Genomic DNA, 27,346 nt, shown 5'->3' on the forward strand with positions numbered 1-27,346 from the left:
ACTTTTAACACTTATACATACCGGCCGTGACAGGGTATTTATTATTCATCCCTCACAACTTTATGTATTTTGGTTAAATTTAAATATTACAACCATCTATTAAAATTTTCAAACAATGACAAAGGCAAACTTGACACTTATTTTTTCATTTAAATATACAAAAAAGAAGATGACTGTGTTTGATTTTTTTATATTCTGTGTTTTACCGCCAATTTAATGTACCACTTTTGTGTTATTTCTTGGCGGCCAGTTTTTATTGGTGGAGGGGGCCGGAGATGCCTGCAGAAAACTACCTAGTACCTTCGATAGGAAAACTGAAAATCCTAGTCAATTAAGGTTGCAGAAGAGTGCACCCGCCATTCGACCACCGAGTCTCCCTTTGAAGGTTGGAAAGGGGGTAGGGGGGGCGGGGGGGGGGGGGGGGGGGCTTCCGTATAAAATCATGTGACCTTATTTAGATACAACTTCGTTCATGCATGGGCCAAATAATTGTATATGTGTGTACTAAAGTTACCTTTGATGCATTTATTTTATATATATAATTTGTTGATGACAGGTGCCACTATACAAATACGTATCTAAGAAAAAAAATTGGTCGGATATATAAGGAACTTCAAACGAAAATGGTTGATAAATTAAGAAATTCATATACATGTATACATTATGCATAGAATGAAACTGAATTTGCATATTGGTAAAAATAAAGGCGGAAGAACCAATAGTATGTGACATCCAAAATTCATAAATCGAAAAAACAAAACAAATCACAACCAATGGCCAAAGAATAATGAAAGAAGCGAATAGAGACGAAACAGACCAATGAATACCATTTAGAATTCTACTAACTGAGTACTATACGAACCCTACCAAAACAACATAGACAGTTCCTTCTCAACATGTGGCCCATCGTTAAAATACAGTATTGATTGTTTGGCCTTCATCTGTTGCATTCTTGTTTTAATTCTCGTTTGTGAAATGTCCTGTGCATTTTGTTTGTGTAATAAACCTCTACATGATGTTGTAAGAAATGAAGGGAAAAAAAAAGAATCCGGTCTGACGTTTTCATTGTCATGTGTTTTTTTTATTCACATTGGCTAGAGGTAAAGTTGGAGGGTTGAAATCTCACAACACATGTTTGCGCCTTTTTAAAGAGTCTCTGACCTTTGTCAGTCTTGTATGGTTTTTAAATCTAGTTCATTTATATATTTCGGAGTTAAGTATGACGTCTATTATCATTCAATTTGATTGAGGGCCAGGTGGAGCACGCCTCAGGTTGCGGGAGTTTCTCGCTGTTTTGACGACCCATTGGTGGCCTTTGGCTGTTTTCTGCTCTTTGGTCCGGTTGTTGTCTCTTTGATACATTCCCCATATCATCCTCATTTTTTCCTATAAAATTGCTGCCACTCGAACAGATTACGTTTTTTTCCCAATTAGTTATTATATATAACACACAATCAATCAGCTTTTCTTGGTTAATTGAATAAGACAACAGAGAGGATTTTAAACACAATTATAATACAAACAAATGAAGTGGAGCCCTTTTAAATTCGTAACAACATGAACAATGTCTATATATAGCTACTACACACCTATGAAATTCAATGTAGTAATGAAAATTCGTTGACAATAATCAGAGTTTACACACACGTTAACAAATCCACTAAAACCGGTTGTTAGAAAATCTCTTATACCGGATGTTACAAAATGATTTTAACAGTCTAACAAAATAAGATGGAAATCATAATGTATGGTAACCCGTTGTACATACTTGTACTGAAATAAAGAATCAAGTTAACATTAATAAACCTGTACAAATAATGCATTGGAATGTTATGAGTAAGTAAAATTTGATGCGACTGTCATGCATACAAGTGAGAGTTTTAGTTAGCTATAAAAACAGGTTAAATCAACCATTTTCTACACAAGAAAATGCCCGTACCAGTCAGGAGTATGACAGTTCTTGTCCATTCGTTTGAGGTGTTTGAGCTTTAGATTTTGCCATTTGATTAGGGACTTTCCGTTTTGAATTTTCATCGGAGCTCAGTATTTTTGTGATTTCACTTTTTAGATCTTTTCAATAGTTACAAGTAAAATATATTTTAAAATATTCACTTACTGGTGTTTGGTTTTAACTCACAGATGAAAGCGGACAAGTAAATGATCGTGAATGAAATTTGAAACCTTAAAAAAGGGACAGAATGCCATGCCCTTTAAGACTATTTATAACAGTTAATTAAATAAATAAACGGTTATTGTATAAAATTGTTCAACCCTTTGAAAGCAACAAGGTAATATACATCATGGAGCGCTTTTTCAGTTACTGAAAAAAACGACTTTATAAATAGATGAGTACACGGTATATGAGTAAGTTTTAAAATGTAATAATGTTTAATATGCATCACTGTCAATTGAACTTGTATGTTGCAAAGTTCTACCTTGTCTTTGTAACTTATGGCGTTGTTCGTATTGGTCTAGACTTATCACGTTATGTGTGTCTTTTAAAGATGGCCGAGCACCATGTTCAGTTTTATCTGCTTGCATTTTATCATTGAAAGCATTTCTCATTTCGTCTCTTTCAAAAGACGTTGCATTATTTTCACTAAAATGTGTGTTAAAATTTAATGTTTTTCCATTTGTATCCCCGTTCACGGGATCGTTTTCTAATATTATTTCTTGTTCGTACATTTCCTCGTGTTGTCCTTGTGCGCAATAGCCGACATTTCCATATCCGCCATTATCTGAATATTCAACTTGGTTGCCATAACAGTATGATGGATTGTGGGAAGTTAAACTATCGTCTGATTGGGTTAGTCCAACAGTAATAGAATGTGATTCCGCTATAGAAACTGGTAAAATGTCGCTAATCTCCTCATGGCTTGCACAATTTAACTTTAAATCAACCTCTCCAATATGATTGCTTTCAATTTCATTTTGATCTTGAATATTTATAACTACTACGGGGGGACTTCCTTCTTTGTCCTTAGTGTCGAACGTGGCAACGTCTTCAATCGAGTTTTTATCTAAAGCTTTAACAATGTCTGTTTCATTTTCCTCCGATGCTGGTTCCTCGTAATCTTGATTCTTTTCTTCGGTTTTCTAAAATATATTTTAAACGTAAATTAAGAAGAGCAAATTAAACGAAAACATATATTAAGAAAATTAATTGCACATGCTTGAAAATATGATAATCAAGTTTACTGAAACTTGACGGGTTGATGTACATGTATCTTAAGTCATGGTCATGTTTTAGTTTTTTTTTAAATAGTATGATATAATATGGAAACTGGTCTTGATGTATTTCCTTAACTGAATTGACATTTGAAATGTTCGTCTGTTCAGTCTTTTAAATACGCCGATTTAAAAAAAACAAAAAAAACTATGTTTGCTGATTTTGTGTCAGTTATTGGATTCAAATGGTAAAACTGTTTACATGCAGTTGTAGTGTAGAAAACATGTTCATTGATTTTTTGTTTGATGGTACTTAAACTATTTTAACTGTTGATGAAGTCCAAGTACCTGGAGGAAACAACCGACCATCGTCCGAAAAATCTAGCAATCCATGCATATAACGACAGGAGTCGAACATTAGCAAGGTTTCAATTCATAATCTTATAATAACATTAATTGTATGTGTCACTAAACATTATTCTGATTGGCTAACTGCACATCACGTGTTACTACTTATTAAGCAATTGCATTACTCAATAAAACTTTTCATTCATGATAACAACGGGTCCCAGAATAAAGTCATAGGTGACTTAAAAAAAAATTGATAGAATACGTGTTTTCGTGATCCTAGTTAAAAAAAATGTAATTATAAGTATTGAATGCTTCTTTTTGTAACTTCTTAGGGTTTTAAAAGCGTTGACAATATTTATGCTTTTTATGTTGCATTAACAGCCTGCTTTGTAACTGAATTTTTGTTTTTTACTTTTTAAAATTTGAAAGATTTGAAATTTTTACTTTATAAATCATAAATTATTTAAAAACAATTTTTAAAAAGAAAATTTTAAAATGTTAGTGCTACATATATATGTTTTGGTATTTTGCAAGATACATGTATATGCTATTCGCTTAGAGCTAATTTTTGGTGCTGCTTTTTATTATTTATTGCATGCTGCATGCCTTGTGTTATTGCATATGATTGTTTTTATATTCGGTGAAAAACTCATTAGAGCTTATGTTTGTATTGTTTGTCAATATGCCGAATCCAAATAAAGTTTTACTTACTTTTTTTGACCGTGTGCACATTTTTAGAATGAAGCGCTTACTACGGGGCGCAGAATGGGACTCTTGTGATTTTGTACTCAAAATTCAATTTTGTACGGACAAAAGTGACTTTTGTCCAACAAAAATGAGTTCAGTTTAACAAAATTTGTATCATACTACAAATTTGAAATGTTGTCATACAAAATTATCTATCAGCGGACAAAAGTCACTTTTGTCATGACAAAATTCATTTTTGTTACACAGACTTGACTTTTGTTACCTAATTTGAAAATTGAGCGACAAAAGTCAATTTTGTATTTAAATTAGTTTAGTTCGGTTTCTGTGAACTAATTTGCATACAAAATCGACTTTTGTTACACAAAATTGACTTTTGTTACACAAAAATTACTTTTGTTACACACAATTGACTTTTGTTACACAAAATTGACTTTTGTGAGACAAAATTGACAAAATTGACTTTTGTCTCAACAAAATTGACAAAATTGAATTTTGTCTCAACAAAATTAACAAAATTGAATTTTGTGTCAACAAAATTAACAAAATTGAATTTTGTCTCAACAAAATTGATTTTTGTCTCACGAAAGTCAATTTTGTCTCACGAAAGTCAATTTTGTCTCATAAACGTCAATTTTGTTGTTACAAAATTGAATTTTGTCATCACAAAAATGAATTTTGTCGTCACAAAATTGACTTTTGTCTCAACAAAATTGACTTTTGTCTCAACAAAATTGACAAAATTGACTTTTGTCTCAACAAAATTAACAAAATTGACTTTTTGTCTCAACAAAATTGACAAAATTGACTTTTGTCTCAACAAAATTAACAAAATTGACTTTTGTCTCAACAAAAATGACAAAATTGAATTTTGTCTCAACAAAAATGACAAAATTGAATTTTGTCTCACAAAAGTCAATTTTGTCTCACAAAAGTCAATTTTGTTTCACAAAAGTCAATTTTGTCTCACAAAAGTTAATTTTGTTTCACAAAAGTCAATTTTGTCTCACAAAATTGAATCTTACCGTACACAATTGACTTTTGTGATTTAATTTCCATATCAGGTAACAAAAGTCAATTTTGTATGCAAATATGTTTATATTTGCATACCTTTAAGACAAAATTGACTTTTGTCATGACAAATATGAATTTTGTCTACAAAAATGAATTTTGTCATGACAAAAATGAATTTTGTCTACACAAATGAATTTTGTCATCACAAAATTGAAGTTCTCACAAAACAAGTCTGTAGCACATAGTTTTGTAAGACAAAAATGATTTTGTTATGACAGAATTGAATTTTGTACAAAACCACAAGAGTCCCATTCGGCGCCCCGTACTTACGCGCTTCATACAAAATGTACTTTGGTCAACGCTTTTACATTGTACACCCCAAAGAAGTTACAAAAAGAAGCATTCAATTCTTAAATAAACAACAGGTATAATAAAAACTAGCTCAGCAATTATACTAGTCCAAACAACGTTATCTCCACTATGTTATAGGTTTTTCTACCTATAAGCCTAAGACCTAAGATGGGTTAAATCAAAGGTTAAGACTCATGAAACATCTGTGATTGTTGTATAAAAATAATATAAAAATCAAATCTCAAAACATACACTTGTGCAACTAATTCGTATATATGTTGATATTCATAAGTGGTCCATCGTGGTATAAATTTCGTTTTTCTGAGAGGGACTTTCTGAATTTAAATATTTGCAAAAGAGACGAGATAAAAAATGACGGGTACCACATGGGAGGCAGACTTTGATCAACTTTCTAAAGCACATGATATCACCCAGCTGGTGGTGGTGTTCGCGTTGCGTTGTCTATAGTTTTATATGTTCTGTCTTGTGTACTATTATTTGTCTGTTTGTCTTTTCCTTTTTAAGCCATAGCAATGTCAGTTTATTTTCGATTTATGAGGTTGAATGTCCCTCTCTTATATCTTTCGTCCCTCTTTTATAGACAATAAAACATGTTTAAGATTCTAAATTAATTTTGATGGATTTGATTTTTTTTCTTGTCAGTGGTTTTATAAACTTAACATTGGAAATAAACAGTATCAAACATGAAAAAGCAATAAACTAAAAGTATGACCAAAAATAACATTATCAAACACAGCTAATGAGTGCCATATTTTTTAACATTTAAACTGATACTACAATGAGCTGATCAAAGAAGTTTGAGAAGCGCAAATATGGCATGATACCTGTACGCTAATGATCATAAGATTACGTCTATATCAAGTCGAGTTGATATATACTGATTTAAAATATGACAGGAGAAACAAAATAATTGATACAAAAAGGAAACAACCCTCTCTCCGATTGGTTTTTTTTTCATAACATAATTATGTATTTTCATAATATTGGACATGCTAATTCTGTTTTGCAAAATTACTTTTCGTTTTTTTTATGTTAAAGATGTCAGTTAGAAGCATTGTTAGTCATCTTCGTCACAATGAATTATATATAAGGCATCAATTTAAAAAATAATAATTTAAAAAATGACTGTTTGTGTCTTCAGTACACAGATGCTAAACTCGCACTATCATTTTCTATGTTCAGTGGACCGTGAATTTGGAGTCAAAACTTTTATTTGGCTTTACAATTGGAAAGATTATATCATTGTATATTATGTAGGGAACATGTGTACTATTAATTTAAAATCTCAATTTGATTAATAGACTTCACCTATATCAAAAACTACCTTGACTTAAAACTTTAACCTGAAGCGGGACAGAGGGACGGACGACCGGACAGACGAAAACACAGACTGAAAAACATAATGCCCATATATGGGGCATGCAAGTTACCTGACTATTGTTGTCTGACTCTTCATCGATAAATTGAATAAAGCTGCGAGAGTCCGCCGGAGTACTTGCGGCTGTAGATGGCGCTGTCACTATAAGGCGTGGCGTTGTATCAAGTAATAGTGGCTCACGACAGGCACTTGGTGAATTTCTGTTTGGAAATGTGCTACCATCTTTGTCGAGAAGACTGTTCTAGAAAATATGACAATTCATAACACAGCTGTCAAAAACTTAATGCAAGAAATTTGCACAAACTCATGATGTGTGATACTCGGTTTCAAAATAACAAGCTTTCGAAAAAACTGTTGAAAATAGAAAGATTTTAAATAACAGAACTATAAAAGGAGGGGGAAACAGATGACATGTTCATATTCATTTTTTTTTTTAAATATAATGAATCGAAAATTTGTATTGACACATTATGGATGAAACTATGTGGGTCTTTTGTTTTCATTGACAATTATCGATGAAAACGAACACATTTGATGAACATTGATCTCGGACTATTTTTGAACTGAGTTTACTGTGTATTGCTGTGTGTTTGTTTTTTCTACATTGGCTAGAGGTACATGTATAGGAATGGTTGAAATCTCTCAAAGCATGTTGAACCCCGCCGCATGTTTGCGTATGTCCTAAGTTCGGAGCCTCTAGCCTTTGTCTGTCTTGTATGTTTATTAATTTTAGTTCGTGTATACGTCTTGGAGTTTAGTGTGACGTCCATTTTCATTAAACAAGTACATATTTTGTTCAGAGACTAGCTGAAGCTTGAGCCAACTATTGTTCAGATATACACATTGCATCAATTTCACGTGGCTTTAGTAGCACGCTAAAGATCATACACATTATGGTTAAAAAATCTCATTTCTTCTAAAAACCAAACTATTACCTGTTGACTATGTGTTGAAGAAGACTTTCGAGAATGTCCTTCAAGAGAGTTAGGGCCCTTTGCTAAAGGAAGTCGATAATTGTTAGAACGTCTACTGGTTTGCTGGTCTTCTCGAATTCTTTTCATACAATTTCTAAAAGAAGCAATATCAAAAGTTATACATATCGTCTTCTGAAAAGAGCTTTGCCACCGCGAAAAAAAAATGTTAAAGAACTGTTCGCATCACCCCAGATTTTGTTTTTAATATTTATATTTTTTTGTTAGTACGTCTGAGCCAGGGAAAACTCTACAACAGATTTATCCATCGGATTACCAGCAGTGATGGTGATACATGGCTATGTACATTATGTAAATACAACTCTGCTAAATTTAATCATCAACCCAACAATGTTAGATCTGTAAATTTGCTTTCGCAAATTTTTTGTTCTTTCATCGGGATTCGAACCCATGCTACTGAGATATCGTGACACCAAATCGCATGCACTGTAGCCGTCCAGCTAGACCACACGACCACCTGGGCTTCATTTGTGAAATCAAATTAACAGATCTAACATTGTTGGGTTGATGTTGAGACGAGTTGTATATCTTTTGGTTTATATCATGTTGTTCAGCATGATATAAACTATTTCCACATTAAATCAAACCAAGATATTTTAACTAAACTCCATCAGGAGATAGTTTTCTTTTTATCCTGCAGTCAGCCAGTTATTGTATAAAAAAAACAGGTTGAGGACACAGTATTTTGAATATCTCATTCAGTTAATGTTTATAGTCGGAAACGACAAATTAATTTTACTCGCTACGAAACAGGAGAAAAATCCGCAAGCATATCTTTTCGTCTTGTTTTCAAAGGTCGTACAAATACAATTTATATTTTCCGTCGACATTGTTCATATATTTTATTATATATGACTTGCGTAATCCTGAAATTTGGAAATACATAGAGATTGATACATGGCCTTTTCCATATCAGCCTAGGTATCATCCCGAGACGGAGTGGAGGTGCTGATATGGGTCGAGGGATGATACCCAGGTTGATATTGAAAAGGCCATGTATTAACATGTATGCTTTATCATATACTTTCGACAATAGTTTTAGAACTTATTTTTATATTTTAGAGCTAATTTCATAATGCATGTAGAGTACGACTTTGATTGGCTTACTTGCTTTGGTTGTTTAAACGTTTGGTCAAGCACTGTAATTAAGATTGACACAGCTGCTAACAATAGAGATAGGCATAAAGATTGTAAGAAATCAAGCAAGTTAACCAAAGTCTTACTTTATATGCATTTATAAATTAGCTCTAACATTTCTTACAAGTCTTCTGTCTGCTAGTTTATCGTAAACACACAGTATGTATTAAAATGTCTCTTTTGGGATTAATTTTCATTTTCAACGAAATAATTATATCTGGATAAGTTATCGTCAGTTGATTACAAAAATGTCCATTATTTCAATATTTAATCAACGCTGTAATATGAAAAGTACAGTTTACTTTGTATAATTGCAGTATAAATTCAGTGTTGAAATTAAACCAACACAAAAAAATTCAGTATTTTTTTCACAATCAGTTGTTTCGTATTTACATCTCAAAATGAGTATAAAAAATTTACATTATGGATTACTGAAATAAGTTTCTCATGACAACAAAATGCCTAGTGTCTACTGCAGCAGTGTAAAATTAATTAACGCCTCGAAAGGTATTATTAGCATATTATGTCACTCTATACATAAACCTGACAATTGTTTATAACAGAATTTATATTATAAGACAATGGCTGATTGCTAAATAACATTATTCAATAAATTCTTTTTTTTAAAATATGTCGTATTACTTAGAACTTTTAAAGTTACTGTCATAGATATTATTGTTGGTTACTAATTAAATTCTTAAACTTAGCATATATATATATATACCCAACACAATAACTCCGTCTTCAATATAAAAAAGACGATGTGGTATGATTTCCAATGAGACAACTATCCACAAAAGACCAAAATGACAAAAACATTAACAATTATAGGTCACCGTACGGCCTTCAACAATGAGCAAAGCCCATACCGCAGTCAGCTGTAAAAGGGTCCCGATAAGACAATGTAAAACAATTCAAACGAAAAAACTAACGGCCTTATTATGTAAAAAAATGAGCGAAAAACAAATATGTAACACATAAACAAACGACTACCACTGAATTACAGGCTCCTGACTTGGGACAGGTACTGGCTTTACAGTTCGGAAATAATTTTTTTTAAATACCAGTTTAAAATAAAGGGATCCATTCATTCGGGATGGATGTATAAGTACGTAGCCACGTTCAATTATTTTACCTCATTAGATAAAACTTATTTTTCTAATCATTATTAAACTGCTATTCGTTTGGAAGGCTTAAATATGAAGTATCTGTTGCAATTGTCCTACCGTTGTCAAATTTGAAATGTTATACCAATTTGGACATTTTTGATATTTTTGTTTGAGGACTGCCCTCAATGCAGTTTATAATAATAACATCTAAACTGTCACAACCTTTGGAAATTTAGAGTTGTGCCAGTTCACATCCAAAATAACTATTTTCATTTGGCATATCTTTGTAATCTTTGCGCCGTGTTTGGAAATTTTACTAGCGTCTGTGGTGTTTGCTTAAATTGTATAAATTTCAAGATTTAGAAAAAGTTTCTCAGTTTGAATATATCGACATGATTCATTTGACATCGTGCTATTATTGAAAAAGAATATCTGTTATCCGAAATATCTAATCGTTGTTAATTTTATAGACTTAGTTATTTAATGGTGTTAATGTACCCTTTTTGACTTGTTATATATTATATTTTGTAGTGTACATAATCATATCACATGATCCATCGCCCTGTAAGATTAATCGTTGACTATTTATTGAGTCATTTTATATATATATCTGGGGAAGAACAAAAAAAATAAAATTGCGAAGCACATTTACAGATCTAACATTGATCAACATTGTTGGGTTGATGTTTAGACGAGTTGTATATGAGGAACTAAAGATACCAGAGGGACAGTCAAACTCACTCAACGAAAACAAACTAACAGCGCCCTGGCCAAAAATGGAAAAAAGACACACGAACAAACAATTATTAAAGTGCACGTGACACAACATAGAAAATAAAGAATAAGCAACACGAACCCCCAACAAAAACTAGGGTTGATCGCAGGTGTTCCAAAAGGGGAAGCAGATCCTGCTCCACGTGTGGTAACCGTCGTGTTGCTCATGTTATAACAAATCCCGTAAACAGTCTAATTCGGTAGGTCACATTCATGAAAGGGAAGGGGATTGTTGTTACGACGTAAGGAACATATCCGATATCATTTGTGAAATTTACGGTAATTCCATAACGGTCAACCAACTCGTGATGACGTCCGTAAAATTTACGAAGGGATGATTTCAACTTCACCATTTGGAACTCTTGGTTTAATAGCTTCCTTGTGAGCAGCAATACCCTACCAAAACAGTACGTGACAATATATGTCAAGCTATACAACTTCCAGACAGTCTACCAAAGCCAATAGTTTGTTTCCACGGTTATAGAAAACAGCAATTTTCGCTTTTCAGAATCTTAAAGGACTATGGGCAATCTCATTGTTCGTACACCAAAATGAAAATAACGTAACGTCATTAGCTGAATTTCTTTTTTTTTATCACGTTTTAAACCAATAACAATTTTTAGGTGTATGCTTTTGGAAATATTACCCAGAATGCATAACTGTGTATTCTGAAACGGCCAGTTAAAAATTACGAAACTATCGGTTGAGACTATCGACAGTTTTCTGCTTGTGATAAAGTTGCTCGGTGTTTTTATTTAGGTGCAAACTATCATTTCTTACACTCTTTTAACCAACACATTGATATATGAAATACCTTATTCTTAATGCAGCTGCTAATATGAAAAAAGTTCCAACGACAGCAGAACAAGTAGCTATCACAACGACTTGTGTATGGCTCAAAACTGAAAAAGAAATAATTTAAAAGTACTTTCAGTTTTCCTTTGTATTATTAGAATTATTACAATTAAGAAAGTGAAATACTATATTTTTTGAATTCATGTGATACATTTCGAAAAAGACATTGTGCTAGAAAAAATTGACCTTAGTTTTTCGAATATAGTCAAAACCACGATACTGTTTTTAATTTAATTTGTTCTTGTTCTCTCTCAAACCTTCTATAACAGTAACGTATTTCTTTTTCTTTTTCTTCTATTTAATTTGATTTATTTAACCCCTACAATTTTGTATCTCAGAAATTGATTCCGTATATCTGCTTTGCTCAGTAGTATACATGTATCTTGGTCCTAATATTAAGTACCAGGTCTAAGGGAATGGTTCCTAACTTGTGGGGGAAAGGAACCACTGTTGCATGCATGCAGATGGAATGCAAGAAACATATCCAGTACTAATTTGTTATTTCTTGACGAAAAACTAAATTACATATACTAAACAAACATATACACCATATGTTAGGCAATACTTTTTCTCTCTCTATATACCCCCTTCACAAACTAAATAATAAACGAATTCACAAGATATTAAAGAAAGTAACATACCTGATGAATCTCCGTCATTTATGCTCGTTGCTAGGGCAACCGTATCATTTCCATTATTGGTATCATTTTCGATATGTGATTGTCTCCCTTGAGCATGATAGGTTACACTCCCGGTGGTGCACATTGTAGCGTCAACTGACGTTTTATCTGGTGTGTTTCCAGTTTTGAAATTTTCCTGAAAATGGAATGTAACACTAAAAGTCTGAGAATTGGAGTTTGGATCTTTTTGTCCAAATGTCTGCCCTACTTTCAATAACGAATAGCACGAGGTATCACGTGGGATAAGAATATTGAGCGCCTCTAGTTTATCGACGAGGTCATTAAATAGTGCACATTTTTGTAAATTCGATTTTGTAACGTTAACTTCCTCGTCCTTTCGTCCTGTTTGTTTGAAGAATATCGGACAATCAGAAGATGCTGTGACCACTAATTGAATATATCCAACCACTACTAAGAATATCCAATAATTATTGATAGCAAACAATTTGTATTTGAAGTCCATTTCTGATGCTCTGTTGTATAGCCGATCGTAATAACCTGAAATTGGACAAAATAAGCGTAATTTGCTTTCTAGAAAGTATATATGAAATATTTTGATGTTAGATAACAGCAAATCTCATTAAAATATAAATATTGTGTTTTAGCTTATACAAGGATCTGACAACCCTCCGTTTGACTTTCTGTTCTGGTTAACTTTATACGAGCCAATCGTGAAATCGTATACTCGAGCGTGTTCTGATCCTTGTTAGAAAAGCTTGGCACAGGATCTATTTTTAGGCACATTGGTAAACAGCACACATAACGTTGAGTGGTCTAGAAATAAAGCTTACAAGAAATGCACTCTGTAACAAGTATTCTACTTATTTAAAGATAAGTTTTGTTCAACTATGATTTAAATCATACACTCCGCGCATGCACAGTTCGGCATCTTCAAAATAAACGAAGCTGAACCCTTATATACCACAACAGGAAGAAGAAACCACAATTTAAAACTTCGTTTCGTTGGAGCAGAAATTACAAACAAACTACTAGTAATTGTTAACATTTATAAGTAGGTTATATCATTCCTGAAAATTGAGATCAAAGAACAACTAATATACCTGAGAAATGTACCGGGATGTAAAGGTTAATAACTTTAACCAGACTAATTGAAAACATTCGAATTGTATACTTCTTCAAGTTAACGATCAAGTAAAACTATATAACTTATAAGAAACATCATAAAATACGAAAACGGTAATTAAAAGGTGATAATTAAAACATTAGTTTTCAAGCAAAAATTAAAGGCATAACGCTTTGCTCAATAAACTATTCATTACAAGGTTAATCCTTCAGACAACGAACTAAGAAACCTGAAGATGACAATCGAACATATTTTGCGGAACAAAACTAAGACACAATAATATATTATTTCGACATATTTGAATTTTGAGTTGTCATGAGACAATCCTGTTTTTTTTGTTTGTTGTTGTTGTATAAACGTAACTGTAAATAAATAAGAGCTTTAAAGTGGGTTTGTGCAAAAAGTAAAAAAATCACAAAAATACTGAACTCCGAAAAGGAAAAGGAAACTGAGTCCCCAATCAAATTGCGAAATCGAAAGCTTAAACGAATGAATAAGAACTGTCATTTTATATAGATAAGGCCGTTAGTTTTCAGGGCCTTTTATAGCGGACTATGCGGTATGGATCTTGCTCATTAGTGACCTATAATTGTTAATATCTGAGTCATTTTGATGTCTTGTGGAGAGTTGTCTCATTGGCAGTCATACCACATCTTCTTTTTTATATTTTTTTTTATGTTCCTGAACCGATAACTATAAATGTATGAAATATAAAATAGAAGATGTGGTATGATTGCCTATGAGACAACTATCCACAAAAGATCAAAATGACACAAACATTAACAACTATAATATGTCACCGTACGGCCTTCAACAATGAGCAAAGCCCATACCGCATAGTCAGCTATAAAAGGCCCCGATAAGAATGTTAAACAATTCAAACGATAAAGTAACGGCCTTATTTATGTAAAATAAAAATGAACGTAAAACAAATAAGTAGCACATACACAAATGACAACCACTGAATTACAGGCTCCTGACTTGGGACAGGCACATACACAAATAATGTGGCGGGGTTAAACATGTAAGCGGGATACCAACCCTCCCCCTAACCTGGGACAGTGGTATAACAGTACAACATAAGTCTTTGAACGAAATGCCCATTTGAACAATGTCAGTAAAATCTCCAATATATAGCAGACAAAAATGGTGATTAATCTAGATTCTTTAACAATCAGAACAAAAACATAATTCTTCTTTTCTTTATAAAAGATGGAAATTGTATTGTATATATGCAATATGCACGAAAATCCTCTGGGACCAATTATTGGTAAATTGAAAATCTATACTACTGACTAATTTTGAATAAATTATTCTATATTTCATCTATTTTGTCAGTTGTACAAATGGTTCTGATGAAGCAAAAACTTAATCAGTTGCGTACACATGTATGTTCCGAACATATGCATAGAGAAAGAAACTATTAATTAAGGAATCGGTTCACAGTCGATTGGAGTAAACAAAAATATGGATATGTTGAAAAAGAGAGTGGATGTAGAATATATTCTTTAATATTGTTTTTGTTTGCTATTTATAGCCATTTAGGAACTGTCTTGAAGTAAGAAAATGCCTACAAATCGTCCATGACGTCATGGTTTTAGCTAGTGCAGCTGTTGCTCTTATTGGAAATTTTGATTCCTTTAAAATACTTTGCAAAACTTTAAATTTTGGAAATACTAATTTAAAGGCATTTCCACCTCAAGAATTGAACACCTTGTTTTAGAAATTCACAATGGTCATCAAACCAACGTTATTCGGGATTCAAATGTGTTGAAAGAATAAGTTAAAGTATTTTACCAGTATTTTGTTTCTGAGAACGATAGCAAAATTATAAGATGCAATTTCATTTTGATAAAATAGTAATGGCGTCATGTAATATGAGTTTATTTTCTATTTATTCGCAATTTAAAAAAGTATTGACAATTCCATGTAAAAGTTGTTAATAATTTACAATTCTGTCGTTTAAGCAATGAAATTGTAGCAATATGTCAATATTGTCAGAAAATAAAAATTGGCATATCAAGTATAGTCATTTGTTAATATTTTTAGAAAATGAAAATTGCCATATTAAGTGTAGTAACTTGCTAATATTGTCAGAAAATAGTAAGGGGGAACAAACTTAACATGAATATGATATGAAGCAATCTTATTTTTATTTGGTTGGATGGTTGGTTGGTTGGGTTTGGAGTGAGGGGGGAGGGGGGAGTGGATCGCCTCGCCGAATTTTCTATGAAATTCTAAAGAAGACCCATTACAAATTACAGCAATCAAAAAGATGGTTGATGATAAGAAGGCATTATTGATCAATAATGTTAAAATGATTAAAACAGGAAACTATTTGAAAGAATGACCAATTAATCAGCCTATTTCCATGTAAATTGCCTCTTGGAGACATATCTGAACTATCGTACTTTTGATCTGAGTCTCTAGGTATTTGTATAAACTATTGTTTCTGTATGTAAAATAGGTATAGTCATGTGCAATACGTGTACAATGTTTAATTTCAAAATGTCATTCGTGCTGATTACAATAACATTATTATAGGGACATGTTACAATTATGAATAATGAAATATAGAAATTCTTATAAAATATAGTAAATTAATCACAATAGTTAGGAGATAACTGTATTGCATTTTAAGCTCCGACGGCATCAATTGGGGATTTGATGGTCGCAAATTAAGTTTACTGGCGACGCGTTACCATCAAATCCCCAATTGATGCCGTCGGAGCTTAAAATACAATATTGTTATCTCCATTCTAATGAAACTGACAGAAAACAACGTTAAAACATGTATTAAAATCAGGATATAAGATATAAAGAAGATTGTTGGTTGTTCATAGACACTCTTATTATGTGCTAATGTAATGGATCATGCCAAAAGAGAAGCAAAGTAATCAAAACACAAAAAGGAAGAAAGGAAATTCTAGTAACAGCAGTGGAAGTGAATCACACGATAATGTAAACAAGGCAAAATATTTTCGGACAGACGATTCGGTGAGTTCTATTCTAAATGAAACCCATTCTGTTTTATATAACTCTGATGAATTTAACACTAGTGTATTTGATGAAGTAAACAAAGTAGATACTCATAACCCCACAGACTATATACAAGAAACTGACAATAATCAACAAAACATGTCTTCAGTAAACACCAACCTTAACCCTAACCTAGACGTTTGTGATAAACTAGAAATTCTGATAGGTGCGGTAAAAGACCTGAAAACTAGTCAAGATAATATGGCAAGGATGTTTGAATCTAAACTAGATAAACTAAGAAATGATTTAATGGCTAGTGTTGATAGTAAGGTGAGAGCGTTACGAGATGAATTATCGATTGACATAGGCCATGAAACTTCACGTACTGACCAACTACTGACCACTGTTCAATCAATACAAAGGCGTCTAGACGACGTAGAACAACAAAATCCTATACTAAACGATAACGGTACTGCAATACAAGAAAATCGACCGGGTCGGAAATACAATCCGCTTGATAACACTGACATTACAGTAACTGTAAGTGGCATCCCGTTTTCCGACGGTGAAGATTTGATGGAAAAGGCACATGATATGATTTTGGCTTTAGGTGATTCCGTTGCCGATAGTGTAAGGATTAGTGCTGCGGCTCGCTTGCCTTCAAGGTTCAATGATAAACCTGGTATCGTGAAAATAAGTTTCCAAAACACGGAAGAAAAAGTTAATGTTCTTCGAAATAAAATGAAACTGAGACAAACCGAGAAGTATAAGAATGTGTTTATCAAAAGTAGTAAATCCAGAGTAGAGCGTCTCATTGAAATGAACGCGAGGGCAGTATTGAGAAACCTCCCGGATGGGCGCGATTATAGAGTTGACGCCTCTGGACGGATTAAGAAACGTGATAATCAAACGCAACGAGGTGATGGTGAATAGGATGGCGCCCGATCTATTGAGTCTATTAAAATTGGTCATTTGAATGTTGCTGGATGGACTAGAGAAAATTGTCAGTTAAGGTCAAACATTTTAAAAAGCATTGAATGTGATATTATAGCAATTAGCGAGACACATTTAGCAGGTCAAGATGAAATAAATGTAACAGGTTATACATGGCTTGGTTTTAACAGAACAAATATCCATCGTAAAGCGCCAAAAGCGTCAGGTGGGGTTGGTATATTGATTAGTAATTGGCTTTTGAAATACTTTAACGTATCTGTAATCGATAAAACTTTCGAAGGAATTCTTGGTGTCAAATTCGAGAACACGTCAAAAGACTTGGAATTCATATTGTATTCATGCTATTTGCCACCAGAAAACTCATCACGAGGGCGCGATGCTCAAAGTTTCTTAGCACATCTTTTAACTCAAATCTATATGCACTCTGATTGTGAAAATATTCTACTAGTCGGTGATTTTAACGCTAGGATCGGCTCCTTATCAGAAACCTTAAACCAAATAGATAATATCCCGAAAAGGATTGCAATAGACAATAGTATAAATCAGCATGGACATGAATTCATAGATTTTCTAAACGAAGCCAAGTTTTGTGTTTTAAATGGTAGATTCGCCGAAAATGATAATTTCACTTCTATTTCACGCAAGGGAAAAGCTGTTGTTGACTATTTTTGTGTTCCGCATGACTCTCTCAGTAATTATGATAACTTTAAAGTGCTCCCAATACAGAGTATTGTGGACATGCATAAACTTCAACCGTTGATTGGCGAAAGGTCAAAATTACCGGACCATTCAGTGATTACATGTCATCTTAAACTTATGATTACGGATTTGATAGACGAAGCGCAACCGATTGATCCGTTATTTAACCGTACTCGTTATAGACTAGACAGGATACCAGGCGATTTTATGTCAAGTGAACTGAGACGGCTAGCAATAGTCAATATTATTGATCAGATAGAGCGAATTAGAGAGACACAAGAAAATATTGACATGATATACAGTGATTTGTGCAACGTGATTGTCGCTGAAATGGACGAAAAAATACCGAAAGCAATTTCAAGCTCGTCAAAAAAACGCTTTAGACATACAAAACCGTACTGGAACGATACATTAGCTACTGCATGGAATAAAATGCATACGAAGGAGAAAGAATTTCTAAAGTGTACTGGTAATAGATATACAAAAACGGCAATAAGAAAAGATTACGTTGATACACGAGACAAATTTGATAAATTGCTAAGAAAAACGGAACGTGAATATAGAAGTGCGAAAGCTTCGGACTTTGAATCGATATCTGTAAATAATCCGAACGAGTTTTGGGAGAAAATAAGTAGGCTTGGACCTAAAAGGGATACATCTATTCCAATGGAAATTATTGACGATAACGGGAACTCTGTACGAAAAGAAGCTGATATTCTAGAAAAGTGGCGAACGGATTTTTTCAACTTATATCATGGTGGAAATAGTGAACAGTTTGACAGCGATCATTATAATCGAACAAAAGTGCATAAAATCTTATTAGAGCAAAATATGAATGACCCTTTATATGAACCAAATGCATTCATTAACGGTAACATTACACGTGAAGAAACCAGTGACATAGTGATGCACGCTAAGAACAAATCTGCCTGTGGTCATGATCAAATACCATACATTGTTTTGAAGAATCCCGTAATAATAGATGCCTTGCATAATCTTTTTCAGTGGATTTTCGATACTAGTACTATTCCGTCGATCTGGCGAAAGTCGATTATTTGTCCTATTTTGAAAGACTATAATACGGACGCTAGAGATCCTATGAATTATCGAGGTGTTAGTTTGTTATCATGTACCAGTAAATTATACAGCGCTTTAGTTAATAAGAGAATTACGAACTATTTAGAGAACAACGACAAATTAGTTGACGAGCAAAACGGGTTTAGGAGAAACCGCTCTTGCGAGGACCATATTTTTACATTGAATAGTGCAATTCGAAACAACGATAAACTTTATGTGGCATTCATTGACCTAAAAAAATGCTTCGATTTTGTTGACAGAGAAATGATGCTTTATAAACTGTTAGTTAATAATATAGATGGTAAAATTTACAACTCTATAAAGAGCATTTACAACAGTTCCGAATCTTGTGTTAAACTGAATGGAAAGTTAACTGACTGGTTCCCCTGTACAACTGGTGTAAAACAAGGAGACAATTTATCGCCTACATTATTCTCAATTTTCATAAATGACCTAATAGCTGAACTGAATGAATTGAATATTGGCATTGACATCTCAGACAGGAAATTATCGGCGTTACTTTATGCAGACGATATAGCTTTATTGGCTAAAAGCGAGGACGATCTACAGTTATTGTTAAATAAGCTCGGGAACTGGTGTAAACGCTGGAGAGTCTTAATCAACACCAATAAATCTAAATGTGTTCACTTCAGAAAATCAAAATGTAAGCAGACTGATTACAATTTCATGATCGGAAGAAATAAACTTGAAGTTGTTGACCAATACAAATACTTGGGTGTTATATTTACATTTAACGGAAATTTTACCACAACCGCCGAAGCACTGTCAAAAGGGGCTGGTAGAGCACTTGGAAAAATAATTTCTAACATTCATTCATTTAAAGAGATTGGAATAAAGTCATTTGAAAAGCTATTTTACTCGTGTGTTGTGCCTATACTAGACTATGCATCCGGAGTTTGGGGGAACCGAAAGTTTCAAGCCATAGAGAACATCCAGAACCGATCTATACGTTACTTTTTAGGAGTTCATCGTTTTGCCCCACTTCTTGGTATTTATGGAGATATCGGATGGATCCCGTGCCACTACAGACATTGGACTAATATTGTGCGTCTCTGGAATAGACTTGTTCAATTTGATGACAATCGCATTACAAAACAAGCCTTCAATCACGACTATGAAAAATGTAGAAATAATTGGTGTTCTGACTTCAAAGACATACTCATGAAACTTGGTATTGTGGACTACTTTGAGCGCAAGGACGTTATAAGTATGACTTTGTTCGAATCCATATTGAAGGAACACTATAACTGTTTATGGAAAAATGACATTGTGAAAACTCCAAAGTTGAGAACTTATGTGAAACTAAAGACTAATTTTGGAATAGAAACTTATGTTAAATTAAATTTGAACAAAACTGAACGATCTTTCCTAACACAACTGAGATGTGGAATTCTTCCTTTGAGACTAGAGACGGGTAGATATAGCGGCGAGCAACCAAATGAACGCTTATGTAAGTTTTGTAACAGCAATTCCATGGAGGACGAGTGTCACTTTATTCTCCACTGCTCCTTATATAATGACTTGAGAGAATCTACTTTTAATGATATATTTTCTGGCAATGAACTAATAGATATGACAAACGATGAACAAATTATCTTTTTGATGACAAACTATCCTAGAAAGCTGGCTAAGTATACAGTGAAAGCGTTCCGGCATAGACGCGAAGTGTTATATAATACATGAACAGTTTGATAAACAGTATATTGCAATTCCAGTTGACAGTATTGATTGTATTTGACTGTAATATGAAAATGTAAAAATGTTACTTCTTGGTCAATCTAAAGATTTCCAGTTTCTTTATTATAAATATTAATTTATTATGCATTCAACTTTACTTAATCGATTTTCTAATAAGTTCATTTTTTATATAAGTTTGAATTTTTCATTATTAATTAATTATGCATTCAACTTAACATTTATTAAATCGATCTTCTAATAAATTCATTTTTAATTATTTATTTATATAAGTTTGAATTTTTCATTATTAATTAATCATTTTGAAATTTAGCTTAATCTTACTTTTCATTGATATGTTTGAAATCCGTGATAAAAGAATTATGTTTTATTATTTGAAAGTGACTTATAGACCCAATGGGTCGGGTGTATTTTATTGTGTATGTAATATATTTGTACTTTATTGAAATGTGATTACACAGGTCACTATAATAAACATTTACTTACTTACTTACTTACTTACTTACTGTATTTAAAAGCTGTCATATGCCGTCTGCGCTTGCGCGAACGTCCCATAGCATCAATAGTCAATTAATGCCATGTAAATTATAAGTGACGTTATCCAATCAAAATGAACGTTACAAACTTTGTTGGATTAGAATGGTAGTTATATGCAGGGGATATCATTAGTATGTCTATATCTCTATAGTTGTCTTGAAGGTTCTACTGTAGCCTAGCATACATGCATTTCTGTTAAATATAAATACAGTGAAAGCTTGGTACAAAAATAAAGGTTCATAAATAATAAATTGAAACCCAATCTACTAACATATGCTTGAGATTTTCATTTATTAAAAACGGCAGCATAAATACACTTATTAATTCTCCATTGTATATGTTTTTTGATATTTTTTTTAAAAACAGTACTAGTGTTTTTACTGCAATTTCAATTCAATTTCTGCTGATCTTTAAAGGAGAACAAACATGTTTAACGCAGACCAGTTATGCAATGGGTTTACTCAAATTCTTATTTTATACGCTGGTTGTGAATTGGTTACATTTCGATGGCAATATTCGATTGCAAACTGTTTTTCGGATTTAGATCTGCACAAAATGTTTTTGTTATGTCTAGGTGTATACACCACTTTCAGCTACATTGGTTATACATGTTTGATGATGGAGAAGTCCCAGAAACCTCAAGAGAAACACTAACTTCCGGCGGGAAAAAAGGTAATCATTATCAATCAAGGTACATTTGTACAATGCAGGTAAATGACATTTACATTTTAGTTGCACTTTAATTTTGTAAGTACTCAATGCGAAAGACGAATTGCATCATGGTAACACTGGGAAGATGTGTTTATCAAGTAGAGTTCCCATTTAAAGACATCAACTAATTTCGTTAAAACTTTCATGATAAAATGATATACCGGATACGAATGTAAATAAAACAGGTGTGGAGTACATGTTATTGAGATAGCAACAAAAAAATAAAAAAATGAAAAAGACAAAAGTTATAATTTTTATGTTGAAAATGTTATTTTGAGGTGGGTAATGTTAATACCAGGAGACGGGATGTATTCCGGTTGTTGGCTCTCCGGGTCCTGAAGGCCACTAACGTTTCGCATGTCTAGCCTCGTGATAATTTAATATTGGCTAAAAAATTACAAACAAAAAAGGCACTTTTTTTGTCAAATACATTTTTTTTTTCGGTTGAGAAGCATACATCTCAAATACTCAACGACAGGAAAAGGACAAGGTTTCTGCTTTTTGTACACATGTCGATGAAAAACAAAAAATCAGACGAGAATATTTAGATTAATTTCACGTTAATCACTCTAGATGTTCAATTCTTACAGCTCTATTGGCATGGCTTAGTAATTGTACACGTGACCTTTGCTTGCCTCGCATTCATCATCGAACTGGATAACTATCCTTTGATAAATGTAAGTTAATCAACAATTTAGTTGCCATGGTTATTCTATATTGTTATGCATTGCAGTAAAGCAGACCAAATTATCTTAATGAGACGTATGTCATTACTTAGGTCGGGAGAATAAAGGGAGGCCTCCTTTGAACGTATTATATTCTAAGTTATATTATTCGTAATATCGTCTGCTGCAGCATATGTAACGTGAATCATTAGGTTACAAGAGCGCAATTATTTGTTTACGTTTTACCGGCAAGTTTTTTACCCCTAGATGGTACTCAGAATATAATCCTATACGGCTTCTGATTAATTGATACAGGATTGGAATTACATTTAACCGAAAGCTTATTCTATTAGGTTTAAAAATTGCCGAAAATTATATTCACATTTTACGAAGTATAGAAAATATCTTCAATTTCTGCACGTCGGAGCCATTAAAAATATGCCTTTTTCATAAAGCAAAAAAAGTAGACGATTTTTTTCAACTGCATTTTAGGTCAATTTGAGCCGCATGACCCTATATTTTTTTTTGGTTGTAATGCAAAACTGGCATTTCTAGTAACAGGAACTGCCACTCGGTTTTCCCTAGTTGGTGTAGTCTTCGAGAAAAAAAAAACGGAACACTAGTGGTATTCTATGGAAAATGCATTACGAATAATTGCGCTCTTGTAACCATTATCCGCAATATCGTGATCTTCGGCATGTCACGCAAAGAATTCTGAATGATAAGTTTACAACCGCGAATGCTTATTACGACAAACATATTTGTCAATATGCTTTGAAAATATACTTTGAAAATAGATTTATCTATTTAATCTTTTTGTACTTTGAAGTTTATAATTGGTCATGTTTTTCTTCAGTGCAAAAGAGTCAGTATATAGACGTAGGATGATAGGATAACTTGTTACAGTGATTGCAAATAAAGTTATCTTATGGCAGTACTAGTATCTATTATTTTATCCATGGATTCAATCTTAAAGTTTTTCAGGCTTCGTTCAAAATCTGGAGTTCTTAAATATGACTTTGAAGTATAAACCACGTTATCATGATGGTGTATTCTAAAGATGCAATCAACTTATAAAAGAAGACCCAAAACTGCAAGCTTACCATATCTGGACAAATTTTGCGTAACTGTTATACATAATAGTGAAACTAGATACATGTAAGACCGTATTTTAATTAAAACCAAAATGCTAGTAGAAGTAAAGGTATATTTTCTTAGGAACAATCGGGGACAATTCAGTTCATGTTGGTTTAGAATAATCTTAAAACGAATTTTATAGAATGGTCGTCAACCACAATGCTTACAGTGATAGAGATTAATTTGTTAAATTATTTTGAATTGATGGACAACTTACAAATGTACGTTTGAATTACAATGAGGTCATTATCTTGGTTTAGATACAGAGTTTTTCTATAACTTTTAATGAAAGAACGTACAAATACATTTTCATCAAAAAGAAACAAATGTAATCTAGTTAAGAGTCTGTGGGATACAAATGGTACTAGAATGAAAATAAGATTCCAATCATTAACAATTTGAGATTTTCTAAACTCTCCAGTTTCAATGAAATAACTTAATAACGACCAAAACCAGAACGTAAATACTATCGAACAGTCGTAAGAAGACTCGAATGATTGTCATTAATTGAATTTTATGCCTTCCAGGACTAATACAAACAATCTAATAATATCGGAAGCACATTCCCGAATTTATTTAATGGATTTCTTTTAGGAAATTGAAATTCCAACATTGATGGTAACAAGAACTACATTAAGCCATAGCTCTAAATTAGTTGTATTAAAGATCTTTGCAAATAGTTTGAACAAACAACATATTTTACATTAAATGCATTGCATGTTGGCAAGTGCAATATTGATAAAGATATATAATTGTGTTATTGAAATGATGATGGCTGCATTTGAAGATATGTTATTTCAGTAAACGTACTATTTCAGAACATGTGCTTATTTCAGAAATACGTGCCTACTCCAGTTACACTTACTTCATACTCAAGAAAATGTGTTTATACAACAAAATCGTGCTTATTCCAGTAACAAGTACTAAGTCTTATTCAAGAATTTCTAATTTCACTTACATGTGTATATTCCAAAAACACGCGTGAATGTGTGTTTGTACACGTACTGAAGTCCGTTTCTAACTTTACTGGTCACATGGATTTTTTTCATTTCCCCCATCCATTTTTGAAGAAGCATACCTAATAACTTTTTAAATTCTCCTTCGGTGATTTTAAGTGCAAGAGGACCTTATGCTCCTCTAAGAGGCTTTCAATGATACGTACATGTATACTGTTAACAATGATCAGTTCAAACGTTGACTAACTAGGTCCCACCTCCTTTTCCAAAATCCTGGATCTGCACCGACCTCTCATATGGAAATACGCTGTGAACGTGTTTATAATATACTTCTACATTCAACTTGTTTTTATCAGTACGTAAATGCATAACTCGTAAAAATGCCTATTGCGAGGAATAAAGTTTATATAAAACAAAAAATCAAAATTAAGGTCAGCACCTCTCATAGGAGAGTCCCCCATAAATCGTAAAGATTTTAAATGGAAATAATCTTTTTATGAACCAATAAAACTTGACAGATGCAGCTAATAAAAAAATCGATTTTTTTATTGTTTTCGGAAAAAAACCCAGTGTACATGTAGCGTGTCATATTAAGTCGAAGCAATTTCAAATCGATGTGGAAAGGGGAATGAAATGTTTTCAACATCATTCAAACATGCAAGTGTTACTAACGGAATAACAACACAATTGTTTGTTAGAATATTAGTTTCATAGTTTTACTTCTACATTTAATGATACTACATCATATAATGTCAAAACTGTATCCAGGCAATATAAATAGCGTCTCCAAAACAAATTGCCTTTTTTTTTATTTATTTGTATGGTAAGTTTGAATCTGACAGAACATTCTATTCAAAGGCTACATTAGAGTACTATAATTGAGGTGTATTACCATTGTTCCTGTTAACAGATAAATAAACAATACAATGTACGAAAATATTGCCGTTTAGACACATTGTAAAAAGTTTAAATGGGTTTTAAAAAAAGTGAACAATGGATAAAACATATAGAAAAATGTGCACCAAAATAATACTTAATAGATATAGGAAGATGTGATAGGAGTGTCAATAAAACAACTCTCCATACAAGTCACAATTTATAAATTAGGGTAACCCATAAAGATTATAGGTCTTCAATACGGAGATAGATAGATAGATAGAAGTGGTATGCAGAGGGAAAAGAATAAAGAATTAGAGAAAAATGAACGTGAAAAAAAGAAGCCAGAAATAATAACAACACCTCATTAGACCAACTTATAACATGTTTCGGCACGAATGATACTGCATTCGTCGGTTTTCATGAAACTCCCCTGGGGCATCCGTAGAAAGAAGCAATAAACAAAGCAAATCAGGTTAACTCGATTATATTCACTATTTATGGGGCCCTTTATAGATTGCTATTCGGTGTGAGCAAGGCTCCGTGTTGAAGCCCGTACTTTGACCTATAATGGTCTACCTTTACGCATTGTAACTTGGATCTTCCTATGTCTACTATTATTAATCATATTGTTTCTTCGCTGTTATTATTATATATGGAAAATAAAATTGAGAATGGAAATGGGGAATGTGCCAAAGAGACAACAACCCGACCACAGAGCAGACAACAGTAGAAGGTCACCAACAAGTCTTCAATGCAACGAGAAATTCCCGCATCCGGAGGTGTCCATTTTTTTCTCCAATTATAATAAAGACCTTGGGCAGAAAAATAAGTAAACTCATCTTATAACCTACATTTTCTGTATAAATCATTTCAAGCATCGTTATTGATATATGGCGTCTGGGAATCTTCAATAATACAATCACATAAATCTTTTAATCATACACCATACATATAAATTTCGACAACACGCTAGGAAAGAGAAATATTGAAGCTCACATTGTTTATCCTTTCGTGACAAATATCAATTTTTTATCATCAAAGAAAGAGGGAAAAGACATTTTCGATGAAAACGAATTACCAATTGAAGATGGCTTCAGTTTCCGGATACTTCGTCAAACTACTTATAAGTGTTTATTCATCTCATCAGTTTTTATATCCTAATGGTTTATTTATGCGAAATATAAATATGGTCACCTGCAACTCTTACATCCGACATTGAAGCATGGGAAGAGGAACAATACTATACGTTTAGCTGTTGGTCATATCTAAATAACAGACACGTCCAAGGGCGAACAGACGACTAATTGAATTTCCTGTATCTGACAAATGACACTATCTCTACATGGTACATGCTTATACTGATTACAATAGTTCTGAGATGGTCAATAGATGACAGTTTAGAGAGAACAATTTTGGT

General features: G+C 32.8%; 1 protein-coding gene across 4 annotated transcripts in view; it reads right to left on the minus strand.

Moving 5' to 3' along the window:
• Positions 1-663: 663 nt before the first annotated feature.
• Positions 664-27,346, minus strand: part of LOC134693758 (uncharacterized) — a 64,885-nt gene continuing 38,202 nt past the window's right edge. For 2 of the 4 annotated variants that reach the window (XM_063554666.1, XM_063554667.1), the window contains 5 exons: positions 12,497-12,671; positions 11,815-11,902; positions 7,924-8,056; positions 7,041-7,229; positions 664-3,096 (listed from right to left, as the gene is read on the minus strand). In XM_063554666.1, the coding sequence (XP_063410736.1) occupies positions 2,389-3,096; positions 7,041-7,229; positions 7,924-8,056; positions 11,815-11,902; positions 12,497-12,620 (1,242 nt within the window). In that variant the 5' untranslated portion in view covers positions 12,621-12,671 and the 3' untranslated portion in view covers positions 664-2,388. Of the gene's footprint in view, positions 3,097-7,040; positions 7,230-7,923; positions 8,057-11,814; positions 11,903-12,496; positions 13,034-27,346 lie in introns of all 4 variants that reach the window. The other 2 variants (XM_063554663.1, XM_063554664.1) reach the window with 1 other exon arrangement.

Source organism: Mytilus trossulus, chromosome 12 (genome assembly GCF_036588685.1).
Source record: "Mytilus trossulus isolate FHL-02 chromosome 12, PNRI_Mtr1.1.1.hap1, whole genome shotgun sequence".
In the NCBI taxonomy this organism is placed as follows: Eukaryota; Metazoa; Mollusca; class Bivalvia; order Mytilida; family Mytilidae; genus Mytilus; species Mytilus trossulus.